The sequence below is a fragment of the Panthera leo genome, chromosome E2 (assembly GCF_018350215.1).
Source record: "Panthera leo isolate Ple1 chromosome E2, P.leo_Ple1_pat1.1, whole genome shotgun sequence".
In the NCBI taxonomy this organism is placed as follows: Eukaryota; Metazoa; Chordata; class Mammalia; order Carnivora; family Felidae; genus Panthera; species Panthera leo.
Window position 1 is genome coordinate 53,985,609 of NC_056693.1, and position 16,532 is coordinate 54,002,140.

The 16,532-nt window shown below is 49.2% G+C and overlaps 1 protein-coding gene across 1 annotated transcript in view; it reads right to left on the reverse strand.

Moving 5' to 3' along the window:
• The window catches only part of CDYL2 (chromodomain Y like 2), a 164,871-nt gene that overhangs the window by 42,299 nt on the left and 106,040 nt on the right, over positions 1-16,532 (reverse strand). Inside the window, exon 2 of the mRNA XM_042918468.1 lies at positions 9,327-9,915. Coding sequence (XP_042774402.1) covers positions 9,327-9,915 — 589 coding nt within the window. The remainder of the gene's footprint in view (positions 1-9,326; positions 9,916-16,532) is intronic.

A 16,532-nucleotide genomic window follows, 5' to 3' on the forward strand; every position in this document is an offset into this window, starting at 1 on the left:
CCCCAACTGCACAGAGAATTCCCTGGAGCTTCAGCCTCCTCTGCGGGCTGGTCCAGAAGTAGCTGGACTGCTACCTTCCTTGTGACGTGGCTCCCGGCACCCACATGTGGACCCCTGGCTCTATGTCCCTGTGCCTACTGTCATCACCCCCACCATCCCTGCCTTTTTTCTGGCTCATTCTATCAGACTCTGCTTGTGCATCACCTCCTCCAAGAAGCCCTGTCTCCTAACTCCACTCCCAACTTGGCTTAGGCATCCCTGCCCACCGCTGCCTCAATATCACCTGCATATCTCTTCGTGGTATAAGGCACTGAAATTACCTGTCTAAACGCTTTGTGGTACATGGTAGTCCCCCAATGAGTGCTGGTTGAGTTAACATATATAAGAAAGGATTAATGGGGTGCCTGGGTGGCTCAGTCGATTAAGCATCTAACTCTTGATTTTGGCTCGGGTCATGATCCCACGGTTCACGGGTTCGAGTCCCACATCAGTCAGCACGGAGCCTGCTTGGGATCCTCTCTCTCTGCCTCTCCCCACTCGTGCACACTCTCTCAGGTATGTGCACCTGTCTTTCTCTTAAAATTTTTTTAATGTTTATTTATTTTTGAGAGACAGAGAGAGAGAGGGAGAGGGAGAGAGATAGAGTGGGGGAGGGGCAGAGAGAGAGAGGTAGACACAGAATCCGAAGCAGGTTCCAGGCTCGGAGTTGTCAGCACAGAGCCTGACGCGGGGCTCGAACCTACGAACCGTGAGATCATGACCTGGGCCAAAGTCGGACGCTTAACCGCTCAGATGACCCTCTTGCTCTCTCTCCTAAAATAAATAAATAAAACTTTAGGGAAAAAAATACTCACAAGATATAAAGTATTCTAAAATGCAAGTGGGAAAATACAGTTGGAAAACTGGGGAAACGATGAAATACCAATAGCTAATATTTACCAAATGTCTACCCCATGGCAGGTCATATTCTAAGGGCGTGCTATGAGTAATGAATTCACTGATGTTGTACCCCAGTCCCATGAGGTAGGATTATATCTGTATGAATGAAGTTTATGAATGAAGAACATGACCCAGAGAGGCTGAGCCATTGGCCAGGGGCGACGTGGACCAACACCCTTGTCCACCCACCACACAGAGCGTCAGCGGCAAGACCTCGCTCGGCCACCCCCAGGGAAAGAACATGAGAAGACACTCACCCTCGTTTGTTACCTGAAATCACAACAACAGAGTTTGGAAAAACATGACAAAGACTGGCTATAGCCAGGGGTATCACGGGAGGCCACTTAAACGTCCATCAGGGAGAGGACAGCTTATGTGGACACTTAGAAAACTCCGGGCACCTAAAGGGGGAAGCAGCTCTCCAAATGCCTGACACAGATGGATTTTGGATCTTTAAGTTAAAACAAGATGTTCTCCCCATTTCCAGTCTCTGCTTGGATGTCACCTTCTCCGTGAGGCCTGGGATTCGTGCGTGTGTGTGTGTGTGTGTGTGTGTGTGTGTGTGTGTGTGTGTTCGTGTCTTTTCATCTGAGGCCCAGAGGGAAATCACTCACTCCTCGTCATTCTACCTCCCTGGAACACCAGGTCAGCATCTTTGGAACCACTAAAGATGTCTCAAAGGAAGGCCCCAGGGGTGCTGGCCAGAATCATGCCCTAGGACACAGGGAAACATTTGCTGGTTTGAACTTCAATCAGTGCAGTGCCTTTTTTTCCCTTCTTAACACTGATCACAGGGGCGCCTGGGTGGCTCAGTCAGTTAAGCGTCTAAGCGTCTAACTTCAACCCAAGTCATGATCTCATGGCTTGTGAGTTCAAGCCCCTCATCCAATCTGTGCTGACAGCTCAGAGCCTGGAGCCTGCTTCAGATTCTGTCTCTCTTTCCCCCCCCCCCCCCACTCTCTCTCCCCACCCCCCCACTCACATTCCGTCTCTCCTTCAAAAAAAATCATTAAAAAAATTTAAAAAACAACAACAAAGACAAAAACTGATCACAGACCACCGAGAACTTCAGTATCAGTGAATCCCGGCACCACACCCCAACTCCTCCTCTTGGTCCTCTATGTCTCAACCTCTTTGAGCCTCAGTTTCCCCACCCAGAGGCAAGGCCAATCATAGCAAACCTTGCTGTGTTGCTGTGTTATTAAGTCGCTAACTCAGAGAAACGCCGAGGGGGTTAAATGCTATCCAGTGTGCTGAACACAAAAAAGGAGCTCAGCACCACCACTATCATAATCATTAAAGACGGCTGACCTTTCGTATGACAGGTGGGGGTGTGGGGTGAGCCAGGGGCCCGGGGGGTCCACCCTGACAGGAAGGAGTAGCTTTGTACCAAAGGTGGCAAGGCAACTTTCATTACTGTTTTGAGACCCTCTGCAGACAACACACACCCTTCCTGCTTGCACGCAGTGGGGGAGGAGGGGGGCACTTCCACTCCTCACCCCACGTGCTTGGACTCACCGTGAGGAATGGCAACTTGGAAATGGTTCCCGAGACTTGTTTTCAAGTAGCTGAGAGAGGAAAACAAGATCTGAGCTGACAAGGAAAGTGATGAGTCGATCTCCGGATCTTGACATCAGCCTCAATGGAAGCCAAAAAGCAAATCCAGGAGTGGGGAGCAAACCACAATGCTGATCTCCCCCCTCGGATTTGCCACGGGTCAGGTGATAGTCAGATTTTCCATCACCATCTGGCACTCTGCACTCCAAGGCAGTGGCCAAGCTGGAAGGTCTTCATGTTAGCACAGAAGAGACTTTTAAAAGTTCATCCATTAGCACAGAGTCACTTGCGTGCTACGCTTTGAAAGACAAACCAGATACACCCCCCAGGCTGTTGTTGTCATTACTGGTTTGGAAGAGGACCCACTTTTGAGGAACAAAAAGGTTGGTCCAAGTCTGCTGGCCTGGGAGCGTGTGTGTTTGAAGCGTGTTAAACAGCTGGGCCCCGGGGAAACACACACCTGCGTCAACGACACTGCTGATGTGATTCACTCCACGGCAGGGAGCCGCTGACCCTGACGCTCGCAGCCAGCTGACCCTCGGCCGCTTCCGGAGACAAGCTGGGAGCCTCCAGAAGCAGTAGTGATTCAAAGGGCACGAACTGGGGTCAAGTTCAGGGTACAGAGTGAGAAGTTTGTGGAGGTCACGATTTTGGGGAAGTATCTGGGTCTTTAAGCAGTATACCCTTAGGTAGAACTGACCTATAATGTTCCTTGCTCTTCCCTCCTTGTCTGGTTTGGAAGTCCAGGTTACATTGGCCTCGTCGAAGGAGCTGGAGTGTATCTCCTTTGTTTCCGTTCCGAGCAATCGTTTGGGGAAGAGCTCTCTTCTAGAATATCTGGTAGGCTTGCCCGTGAAACCGTCTGGGCCTTGTGTGCCTTCTTCCTGTTTTCTATGAGCTGGGTGATGACGGAGTTAATAATTTCTTTAATAGTTAGTGACCTGTGCAGGTTTTCTGGTCGTCCCTAAGTCCATTCCATTAAGCTGTGTTGTTTTTTTTTTTTTTTAGGAGACTGACCATTTTATCCAGGGTTCCAAACTGAATGGCACAGTGTTAGTCCCACTCTCCGAGGCTTGGAAGGATTGATTATATCCTTCCTGTAATAAGCAACGAGGGCAAGTCCATGAAGCGGCCCCCACCCCCCAAATCGGGGCATGTGTTTGCCAGGGATCAGGGTTTAGGGACTGCCTTATCCCGCCAGCAAGCTAGCAGGACAGGGATGCAGAGGCCGGCTCTGAAGTCAAAGTGCCTGGATTCCTCTCCTAGTCCCAAACCTGGGCACATGTATCCGTAGTCTCCTCCTCTGTAAAATGGGTAGAATAACAAGAGTGACCTCTAAAGACCCTATGAGGATCACACAAAATACTTCGTAAACCCCAAGGCCACATCGTAAGGGAGTCCCCATAGCCTTAAAACATTCGACTGAATAACCTTTCACTTCACAAACTTTCAACTTAACAATTCTCGTGAATGTCAACTCCAGGTCCAGAGCAAAAGTACTTCCACTCCTTCCAGAACCACCAACTGGCACTTACAACCACCGTCTGTCATTCTCATCTCAACCCTCTTGGCACTTACTAGTCTAGAGCCATGGTTCTGCAGGTGGGATCCCTGGACCAGCAGTGGCATGCGGGAACTTTCTAGAAATGCAGACTCTCGGGCTGGACTCCACATGTACTGAATCAGACACTCTGGAGGTTGGCATAACAGTCTTGTGGGTCTTTTTTTTTAATTTTTTTTATGTTTATTTATTTTTGAAAGAGACAGAGCGTGAGCAGGGTTGGGGGGGGGGGCAGGGGAGCAGGGGTGGGGAGAGAGAGGGAGACACAGAATCCAAAGTAGGCTCCAGGCTCCAGCTGTCAGCACAGAACCCCCATGGGGCTCGAACCCATGAGCAGTGAGATCATGACCTGAGCTGAAGCTGGACACTGAACTGACTGAGCCACCCAGGCGCCCCCACACTCTTGTGTTTAACACACTTTTCAGGGGATTCTGATGCCGGCTCCATGAGTGAGAACCCTAAGTTTTTAAAAGCCACAGGGAACTAACTCCCCAGGCTCTTGCTGGGTTCTGAGGGGCTTTTAAAGGATGGCTATTCCCCTGTGATCAATAAAGAGGAAAAGGATAATCATGCTGGAAGGGGAGTAGGAAAGAGATACATAAACATTACAGGAGTGAAAGCTGAGATCATTTTAGAAGGTCAATGGAGAGAAAACGGCAAATGTTGCCCGTTTGTGTGGGACGGCTCACTCAACGATCAGAACAATTCTGATCAAGCCATGTCTGAGATGCAGTTCCCAAACGACAGACAACAGACATCAGGACATGAGGAGAAGGATTCTCAAAATTCACAGAAATGCGAATGCATCAACGGTGGAAGTGCATTGGCTTCACGGACACTTGGAAAACGCTGGGCGTCTGTGGGCAGCCCCAGGGCCCTGAGCAGAACGCTGGCTCCTGGTTAGGGGGTTGCCACAGGACAGAGGCTCATCTGAGTCAGTAAAGCGCTGATGCTTTGATCTGTTCAGACTAGAGCGTGCTAACCAGTTCTCCTGGACCAGACCGCTAAAACCGGTGCATTTTAGAAAAAAAAAAAAAAAAATTTTTTTTTTTAAGTGAGAAGGAGAGGGAGAAGGAGGGAGAGATGCTCGGGACTAAAGTGCATCCGCAGCAAGAAGTTATGTCATGTTTTAAACCGTTGAAGGGCCAGTTCACATTCCCACTTAACAAGCTTAAAATCCGAGGTGTAACTTGGGCTCTACTAGCAAATGGATCCGGGAACCGTTCGTTGCCGACAACGAAATGCCTCCCCTGGAACTACTGTATAGTTGAAATTCAGCATTGAACATGCATAACCCACACCCTGCCCCTGAGATCTGGACTCATTCGATTTGGGGTGGAGCCCACTTTTTAACAAGCTCCCCAAGGGCTACCGAGGCAGATGGTTCTGGACCACAGAGCCATTTGTCATTACCAGAGGAGTGAGAATCAAAGCAGTACTGAGTGGCCGCATACAAACACTGCTGGGGAAAATGCAGTCTGAAACCAAAACACCCCCCCGCCGGAGCCCCAATTTAGCATTTGTTCCCACAGCACAGATCAGGGAAGTCAGCAGTAAATGAGTAACGTGTTATATAAGTTGCTTTTCTGTATGCAGAACCTTAATTCACCAACGAGAAGTTGAAATCATAAAAAAAGTAAGCCCGCCCCCAAAACAAATGCCGGGAAAGCGAAGCCAGGATCTCCCCATCGCCTTCTGCCAGGCAAAGATGAGCCCTCCATGGGGCTGCAAACCCCCCGGGCTTACCTTGTGCCACAAGGAGCTGGATCCTTTGGTGGAGGTAGGGAGAGAGCTGACGCTCAGGTTTCCACATGGGCAGGGACACTGGCTTCATCGAGACTTTTCTCTGGTCGAAAACCTAAGTGGAGCCATGGTTTGCTTGACTACACCTCTGGCCCCTTGCTGACAAGTTCTGGAAGCACAAAGCCCCTCTGTCTTGAGTCTTATCTAAGAGCCCCAAACTGCTTTCTCTCTTTGGCAAGGATTCCCAGTCTTTTCCTTTCCCCAATTTCCCCAAGACCTACACAGTAAGCTAGTTCTAACTAGAATGTTAAAGGCTGACCGTGTTTGGAGAACTTATCAGCCCAATGACCACAGAAAATGTGAAAGTGGGCATGGCAAAGATATACCATGTGTATAAAATACATGTTACTGGGGTGCCTGGGTGGCTCAGTCAGTTGAGCATCCGACTTCAGCTAGGTCATGATCTTATAGTTTGTGGGTTTGAGCCCCGCATCAGGCTCTGTGCTGACAGCTTGCTCAGAGCCTGCAGCCTGCTTCAGATTCTGTGTCTCCTTCTCACCCTCTGCCCCTCCCCCGCTCATACTCTCTCTCTCTGTCTCTCAAAAATAAATAAATGTTTAAAAAAAAATTTTTTTTTAATTTTTTTTTTAACGTTTATTTATTTTTGAGATAGAGAGAGAGACAGAGCATGAATGGGGGAGGAGCAGAGAGAGGGAGACACAGAATCGGAAGCAAGCTCCAGGCTCTGAGCCATCAGCCCAGAGCCCGACGCGGGGCTCGAACTCACGGACCCCGAGATCGCGAGATCGTGACCTGAGCTGAAGTCGGACGCTCAACCGACTGAGCCACCCAGGCGCCCCCAAAATTTTTTTTTTTAAATAAAATACACATTACCTCTTCCAATGAGCCAGCCTCAGGAACCTTCTCAACACTGACATGGAACCATTCACTCTCAACTTAACTAGAGAGCAAACTAAGTTTCAGATACTTTTTTTTTTTAAGTTTAGTTATTTATTTAGAGAGAGAGAGGGATAGCAGGGGAGGGGCAGAGAGGGAGAGAGAGGCTCCATGCTGTCAGCACAGAGGACTCGAACTCACGAACCATGAGATCTTGACCTGAACCAATGTCAACAGTCAGACACTTAACCAACTGAGCCACCCAGGTGTCCCTAAACTCCAAGTTTTGGAGGCAGAAGTCCCTATCGTTTTATTGTGCTACTCCAAACGCCTAGCATAGTAGCTAACTCTTAGGAAGTGCTAAAAAAAGAAAAGAAAAGAAAAGAAAAGAAAAGAAAAGAAAAGAAAAGAAAAGAAAAGAGAAAAAACACTGAATTGACTTAAACTGACACCTGATGTGAACCTTAATGGCCACCCCCATTTTACAGAGCACATTTCCAAATGCCTTAGAGTCACGTGGGGCTGCTTATTTAAAAACCCATCTTCTGGGCTAACCACCCCACACTTGGTAAATCAGACTCCACGGGACCTTCATTTTTAACAAGGGGCCGGGTAATCTACACACATAACATTTGAGAGTCACAGCCCTAACCTTGCAGGGGAATCTCAAGGACACCAACACTAGGCAATGTGATCAAGCGAAAGAGCCCTTTGAGAACACCCAAAACAGAACACAACAGAGGCAGGTAGCCTCCTCCTCTCCACCCAGGCACGGGCCCAGGTGGAGAACGTTCAACGTCAGGAAAAAAAAAAAAAAAAATGAGGCCAGTAAGAGACCAGAGATGAGAAAGGTCTAGAGAAGCATCGTAGAGCCGAGGCCGGGATCTAACAAGGCCACCTTGCAGCCCAGCAGGCTCATCCTTGGCCTTTCCCCCTGCTGGGGGGGTGGGGGGGTACCACGCCCCACCGGCAGATCGTAAACCAGAGGGCACCGACCAGGCCCATAGATGGAGGGCAACCTCGGAAAGTCGTGTGGAAGGAGAGGCCTACCTCCATCTGCCCTTCTCTCCGCGTCCGGCTTCCCCGCTTCCCTCTGCAGTCTGGCGGCTACAGTCCGCGAGCCTTCCTCCCCCGTGCTGTTCCTCCCACTCCCAAGGCGGCCACATTCGAAGCAGGACAGGGGACCGTGCCGGCCGGCCGGGGACCCAGGAGTCACCCCCGGGTCCCCTGCACCCACACCCAAGGAACCTCAGACTACCGGCCCGCCAGCCACCCTCCCCGAGCCGGGGAATCCCTCTCCCGCCGGCAGCTGTCGCGGAACGTCAGACACGGATGTTTATGCCAGGCCTCATTTACACAAGCCCACTCCTCCCCGAGAGATGAATTTTTAAAACAAACAGCTTTTACATATGTTAGCAGGCAGAGTCATGTCAGCATCAGGGATCCCCAGACGGAAACATGAGTCAATCTGGGGCAGACACTGCTAAATAAATCCTGTTTGGGTGAAATCCCTCTCTCTGGAGAAAGGCCTCAGATTCCCCAGCAAGATTCCCTCAAGACGCGGGGCTGTCTCTGCCGCGGGGCGTGCCCTGAGCACTCTGGACTCTGCAATCACCGTCGCGCTCCTGGGCATCGGCTCCATCACCCCCTCCCGGGAGCGCTGCCAGCCCATCCCACCTGCGTCCTTTACCTTACTCCCACACACACTCTAGTGCCACCCAGGGCATCAGATGTCCCTGCTCGGTCGGGAACGGGTTGTCCACGCTTATGCCAAGGGTTCTGGCAGCTCAAGAGGGAAATGTCACCACCAAGGCACACGGATATCCGAGAAATGAGGGGGTGCATGAAACAGGTACAGACGGCCTGGCGGACCCAGGCCACTAAGGCCCAGTCAAGGAGTAACTTCACCATTAAGGAAACGTCAGGCTTGGGAGCGTTAATGACGTTTTGCCTCCTCTTTCCTTAACTCTGCCTGTGGGGACTTGGTAAGAGAGAGGAATTCTGTGCCTTTGCTGTGCTGCTTCCAGGGTGGAGTAAGAAGGTGCAAACCCAGGGAATTAGCATAGGACGGGGTCAGGGCGCTCTCAGATCCACCCTGGACATGGGGCCGGAGCACCCATGCTAGTGATAGAGGAGGGGCAGAGGCTCCAGCTGAAGAACTGGCACGGAGAAGTTCAAGTCCAAACTGGGTCTGAGAAGAGGGGCAGACCCCGCCTTTCTGGGCTACATGGTTTTGGGGGTGGGGGCTCAATGAGCTCGAAAGCAAAGGCTCTAGGAGGCGCGTTCCACCCCAGAGAGGCACTGGCCAGCCCTCTGGGGACACGAGTCTCAGGTCCCGGTGGGTGAGGACTTTGAGCTGTCCTCCAGAACAGGGGCTCTCGAGGGGTTACCATGGCCTTGGGTGTGTTCGAGTAGTAAGGGAGCATCTGTGGCTTGGCCTTCACACATGCACAGGCGTCTGCAACCAGTGTGGGCCTATGACCAAGTCCACACGACTCTCGCCGAGCGAGCCGGAAGGGGAATGACTGCCTAGCTAAGAGTCGGGGTCTCAAGCACTCCCCCAGGCTGCATGCAAAGTGCCGGGCCACCACAGCCAGAAGCGAACACAAGACAAAGACAAGCCACGTACCGAGCCCGTTCTCTGCCGGTGCCGCGTGGTTCACACCACACTCCGCCAGGTCTTGCTCTCCGACATCGTTCAAATCCAAGCCAGGCTGATGGGAGCCGTTTCCAAAGTGCCTCTCGTCCTTCTCGGAACCGGCGTCCCCATTTTCCATCCCATTCTGCGCCTTTTTCAGCGGCATTATTTGCAAACCACTGGGGGTAGTCCTGTAAGACACCGTCTTGGCGGCCCTGTCACCTCCTGCGGGGGGCTTGGCCGAATACCCTTTCTTCGGCTTGGACAGGGCAGGGTTGATCCGTTTCCGTTTATGGGAAGTCCCTTTGCTCTTCCCGGACTCTGAAGGTCTGTGGGAGAGTTTCTCAACCGACGGGCCTCGGCCGTCACGCAGGAGCTTGGAGGTGCTGGCCTGCTTCCCTGACTTGATCCTTTTGTCCTTGGACACGTGCAGCCCGTTGAATTCGTCGATAAACTCCTCACAGTGCAACAGATGGTGCTCGGGCTCCCACGTGTCCTCCGTGCTGCCGTAGCCTTTCCATCGGATGAGATACTCCCATTTTCCTTTCTTGTTCTTCCTCTTGTCTACAATCCTTTCGACCTGAGGTACGAGATAAGAGAGTCAGGGAAGAGAGAGAAAAAGAGGGCAGAGGAAAGAAGTCAGGCCCGGGCAACAACCGCACAAAGCCCTCAGGACAGAGACACACGGGCCAGGGGACAGGCCGTTCGACATCGGAAGCTGACACTTCCAGGAGCGTTCAAGAAGGCTGGTTTATTTTAGGACATCACTGAATGGAACCAAAGGCACTCGGCTGTTTCCCATGACAACTGTGTGAGGCCATGCCTGGCTGGTGGCACCTGCCTGTCCTTCCAAGGCTTACTCTTGCTTGAAATCACAGCACGAGCTTTCACGAAAGATCTTTATTCTTTTCACTGCACTGAAGTAAAATCAGACGTTTGGAGACCAGTGCGGTGTGACTTTTTCACCCTTACTTATAGTAACATTTATTGAGCATTCACATGGTAGGCACTATGCTAATGTATCCTTATTTATAATAATAGGAATGATTAGTCACACTCATTGGAGTGACTAAATGCTGGGCTTGGCGGTCCCATGTCATTTTCCCCTCACAACAACCCAGTGCAGTCAGTACGCATTCGTTCTTACCCCCACTTTATACTTAAGGAAACAAGGCTTCAGGGAGATTAAGTCACTTAACCAAGTTCCAAGCTGGTAAGGGCAGAGCTGGGATTTGAACCACTCTTACCCCAGACTTATTTTCATAATCACAGGCCAAACCAACTCTCTCTACTACAAAAATCTTCCATACTGACCAAAAATGACTTGCATCAACAAAACTCAACCCCCCCTCCCCCCACATGGAGGGTACAGCTGGTAGGCGAGGTGATAGGTAACACTCGCTGAGAGCCTATTATATGCCTTGCATAACCCCATGGGTGTAACTGCTGTTTTTCCTGTTTGATAGATGAAGTGATTGAGTATCAGATAAACTGCCTATCAGGCAGGGCTAAGCGGTGGCAGAGGTGAGGTCTGAACCTCTATCCATCTGGCTCTAAAACTCTGTGCTAACTGTCCACATACCTTCAAAGTTATGAAAATCCCTGCCTTCAAGTAATCTCCCGAAAGAACACGGTTAGGAAAATGCCAGTCTTAATGCTAATAACTGGTCAATCCAGGGGAAGAGCATGTGAGGGTCCTTTACTACCCTGTCAACTTGACCCTAGATGTAAAATGCTTTAAATTAAAAAAAAAAAAAAAAAAACTGACAAAATACCCAATGCTCTACCCTAAAAAAGCTAAATTTCAGTGAAAAAATAAAACAACTACATTCAAAAAAATAAAACAACTACATCCAAAATCATGGGATTTTGACCCCATGAAATGAATAAGTGAGGAATATGTCCTTGAAACTCATGAAAAGAAAAGCAAAGCGAGAAGGGAGAAATCAATACACGTATAGTCGATCATATTTCAAGATGGCTATCAAATACATGGAGGGTTCGCTATATGACTGTTTATGTTTACGTGTTTGAATTTTTCTGTTTAAAATTTTACATAATAAAAAGAAAAAATAACTTCGAAAAGACTGTCTCCCAATGGTTTATGTACAACAGAGGCTATGCAAAATAATTAAGCGATTTTCATTGCTTTGCATTTAATAAATATGCAAATAGCTAGGCCATGCTGCCTCTTCATAATACTGTTTCTTTAGAGACAATTTAAATGGTTTCCTTAATTGATTTATCTACGATCAAATTGGCCTATTTCTATTAAAACTCCTTTCCTTACAAAATGCTCTGTGAACATCTGTTTTAGATTCATTACATAATTTTTAGATGTATCACAAAAACTCTGTAACAGTTTAAAAAAGTAAAACCATGCCAAACTAATCCAACTCCCAATCTTTGGATCGAGGAACAGGACTAGTTGAGTATTCATTTGTGATAATGCTTCAGAAAGTCCAGGGTATTTCTGGAGGAGCCTGCACCTTTGCACTTCGGGAGGTCTTTGGAGGGGGAAACCCTCTGCAGGTTTACAGAGGGAACAGGGAATAAGCAAGCTGGCACTGCCTTGAAAGAGCAGCATTCCCAAGAGCACCAGCCTAGGAGTATCAGGAGTGAGCCCAGATACTTCTTAGGAGCTAAGGGATTTGTGCTGGCACGGAGGTCTGCAGCTTCAGAAAATATATGGAGAACACTCCTTCCCCAGGACAAAGCAGAAAACCATGTTAGACAAAGAGCCAACACGATGGATAGGTGGGTGGGTGGATGCGTGAAAATGGATGGCTGAGTGGATGAATGTATAGATAGGTGGATCACGGGATGGATGGATGGAAAGAAGGAAGGGAGGAAGGAAGGAAAGGAAAAATGGATGGCTGGCAGAGAGATGAACACATGGGATGGGTGGATGAAAAAAAGGACAGATAAATGGACAGATGACTGGCTGGATGGGTGAAAGGTGGGTAAAGAGATGAGTTCTGAAATGAATGGGTAGATGATGGATGGCACTCACTCATCAAAATGAGCTTAGCATAGTATTTAAGAACACAGGCTGTGGAACAACACTATCTGGTTTAAATCCCCTGGTAAGTCTTTTATTATGTTTTCTTGAACAAATGAAACCTCTCTGGGCCTCAGATGACTCACCAGGCAAGGGGAAAATAATAGCACCCATCTCACAGGGTGGTTGTGGAGAATATACAAGTAAGTAGTTTTGCATTCCATAGTAAAGGTCACTTAATCTTGCATATCCTCCTGTGAATACAAATCTTGGTGGTATCTAAAGACAGAAAGTTTCCTCACCTTGCGGAATACGACCCCCCTAAGGATAACCAACTCCTCCCTGAAGAGACAGTCAACCTACTTGCGTAAGTCCTTCCAAGTGTGGGAGATGGCTGTGCAGAGCAGTCCTGCTCGAGAAGCCTGGGGAGTTGCAAGGGTGCAGTGTCTACGCGGCTACTGAGGCCCACACTGTGAGTGGGGGGCTTGGTTTCTTCCCTCCTAGTTACCGGAAGACTGAGTCACAGAGTCACAAGTGGGTCTGCCTCCACCTCTGGTCCCATCCACAAAGCCACTGGGTGCCTTGACAGCCATTTCTACTTAAATTAACCCAATACCAACAACAAATAGTATTAACGGGATCATCCCGAATAGTCTGATGTGTGTGGGGAAACTGTTGGCCCTGCCATTTTCTATCCACATGACCCGAACAAGTTGCCCAACTTCTCTGGGCCTCAGTCTCCCCATCTGTAAAAGAGGTACACAAAATGAACCTGCTTTTTCTGAGAGACGAAAATACCCACCGAGAGCTCAGAGGAAAGCTGGCTCCAAATTTCCCATCATACTTGGAATCTGCAGTCTCCTAGGACCGAATTTCCTTCCTTACATCCCCGTATAGGTTCTCTGACCCTCTTTTCCACTTCTTCTCAGGAGAGTCTCAAACAGAACCAGAATTCTAATCTGTGCTGGTGATAACAACGGCCACGTTATTTAGGACTTGATCTTGCTCAGGTTCCGACAGTCTCTGCGGAAATCCCTTCTTTCCCCTTACCCTCTCCCAGCCTCCTCTGCTGACCCCTAACTCCTCACACCTGCTGAAAGCACCCACCTGGGCCTCCAGGTCTCAGCAGCGCTGTTCCTGACGCACCACGCCCACCTTACCTGCCCTGCACTACCTGAAGTTCAGTCCCTCCAGATGGAAACAATCATCAACTCCCTCCCCTTGGAATGAGTAACAAACACATGAATGGCATTAAAACCTTGTACGCTCACACACACACCCACTGGCTCCTTTCTTTCAAAGATAAGCAATCGGAGACCCTGAAATGTTTCTTACAGCTCAACCAAATCATTATTTACCGTTTACTCCCTGCGATCCCAGCCAGTATGAGACAATATTCTACCACAGGGGGAAGTGGCAGGGGGGGATGGCAGGGAACTTCCAACGCAGTTATTACCACTGCCAGGATGTCGAGCGGATGGCTGTCTCGTTAGGAATGATAATGATGTTAATCACCTTTATTGGTACGTGCTGTTCCAGGAACTGTGCTAAGCACTCATGAGGTTTTAGACTTGATCTCAGCACCCAGGCAGGCAGCTGGACATTATACTCACCCTTTGAAAGGTGAGAAAACTGAGTCTCAGAGAAGGTAGGAAACCTTCCCTCGATCACACAGTCAGTAGGGGGTTAGCCAAAATTGGAATTCTAGTTCGTCAGACCCCTCAGCCCAAGTCCTTGGCCCCCTGGCCACACCTCGCCCCTGGGAAACCATCGGGCTAATGGGGGACACAGCCCTTAAATGAACGAGCGTGAAGTAACACATGACGGTAACAAATGATGGTGAAGATAATGTCACGTGGGAAACAACGGCGGAGGGAATGGGGTTACTTCAGATCAGAAGGGTAGCAAGACTCCTCTGAGAAAGAACAATTTAAGCTAACACCAAACTGGGCCCTCAGAGGCAGAGAAAATCTGAGCTGGTGAAATGAGGGGACTTTCCAAGCAGAAAGGAGAAAGGTCCCTCCCCACCTTCCTCTTCAGCCTTCTGCTAGCAGGCCAGTCGAAAAACACCACCACCCAACATTTATCCAGAATTGACGAAATGCCAGCCACTTCTGAAAGTGATCCCCATAGACTGACCCTATGTTATATATATGAACTCATTTAATCTTGAAAATAACCCAACAAGGCAGGTAATTTCATTCTCTTTTTTTAATGTTTATTTATTTTTGAGCGATAGCACGTGCCAAGGGGCAGAGACATGGGGACAGAGGATCTGAAGCAGGTTCTGCACTGCCAGCACAGAGTCCAACACAGGGCTCAAACTCATGAACCAGGAGATCACGACCTGAGCCACAATCAAGAGTTGGATGCTTAACAGACTGAGACACCCAGTGGCCCCTCTCTCTCTCTCTTTTAAAAAAAATTTTTTTAATGTTTATTTCTTAGAGAGAGAGAGAGAGAGAGCCAGAGAGAGAAGGAGACACAGAATCTGAAGCAGGCTCCAGGCTCTGAGCTATCAGCCCAGAGCCCCACGCGGGGCTTGAACTCACAAACCACAAGACCAACTTAGATGGACGTTTAACCAACTGAGCCACGCAGGCACCTCTCCCTCTCTCTTTTTTGTAATGTTTATTTATTTTTGAGAGAGAGAGACAGAGAGAGAGAGAGAGAGAGACAGAGTGCAAGCAGGGCAGGGACAGAGAGAGAGGGAGACAGAATCCTAAGCAGGCTCCAGGCCCCAAGCTGTCAGCACAGAGCCCAACGCGGGTCTCAAGCCCACGAACCTCAAGATCATGACTTGAGCCAAAGTTGGACACTCAACCAACTAAGCCACCCAGGCACCCCCTCTCTATTTTTTAACAGAGGATAAAACTGAGGCACCAAGAGGCTAAGGTCCTTGGCCAAGGCCTCACCTCTGACAAGCAGTGGAGAGGTAAGGCTCGGTCAGAAGCATCTTGGCTTCGGACCCCATACTTTCACTGACTACACTACATCCATCACCCCCTCTTGACCAGTAGGCCCAACCTGACTGAGGCTGACAGCTTATGTATAGCTTCAGACATTTGCCCTCAGCACTGCCAAGTTCACAGAAGACCTCTATCACCTTTAGGTGGCTTAGGAGTAAGTCTCCTGCGCCGGACTCTCCCAGCCTGCCCTGAGGGCCTGCCTCTACGGCTGCTCCAATTCTCCATCGGTTCAAATGGAAACAGACCAATTATCATTCATATTCCCTACCCCCAGCTTCCCACCAAATGAAAACAGTATATGAAATTACAATAGCTCAGGAACCCAGGGTTACCAAAGGTTTTCCAGACGCTCGAAGGAATGCCTCCCACATCAGAGGGAGTTGGACCGAGAAACTTTGCATTACTAATTCATGCCTTGCCCTCTGAATGCCAAGAGCAAAGCAAGAAAGAATAAAGGAAGATGCCCACGCCTGCTGTGTACCCATGGATACACCAGCACATTCAACCCTAGACATCCCCAGATTCTGGACCCCTAGCCCACATCTGCAAGGACCTCTCTGCATCCTTCCAACATCCTGGGATAACTCCCGTGGGGGCAGAAAGGCATGCGGACACCATCAGTACAACTTGGGGTATGAAGTCTTCAGGAAGGATAAAGACAGGACACGTTCTGGAAGCAACTAGGCATGGGCTGTTTCAGGTCTGGAAGACTGATTGCTCCAGGTTATCTAATCAGAGAAGGCAGTATAAATAGGCAGTGTTTCCCACCCAGTCCGGCAAAACCGCACTAGAGAAACAGATGCCAGACCAAGAATTTTGGCTCAGAGCCACGTAATTTAAGCCAGCCTCCAGGTGAGACTCTAAAGTGAAAAATTCAGCAGCATCCAAGTGATGAGGGACCGAGAGGAATTCCCACACCCCTCTCCTGGGGAACACTGAACCAGAGAGACCGCTCCTTGATCAAGAACACGCAGACAGAACCCGGCAAGAGCAACATCACTGCAGGACATATTTATGAGAACTTCTACAACACATCTGAACACAAACATCACTAAAAGTTCTCAGCAAAATCCTCACCAGGAAAAGCACCACTGCGTATTTTTACATAGCATTTGTGTCATGTTTTCAAAGACGACAGAAAATACAACCTGTTTTTAGAAAAGAGAGAAAGGTAAAAGATGAAATGAAACCAAGAGGTTGAGCAGGAAGCTGAAATGAAAGAAGGCT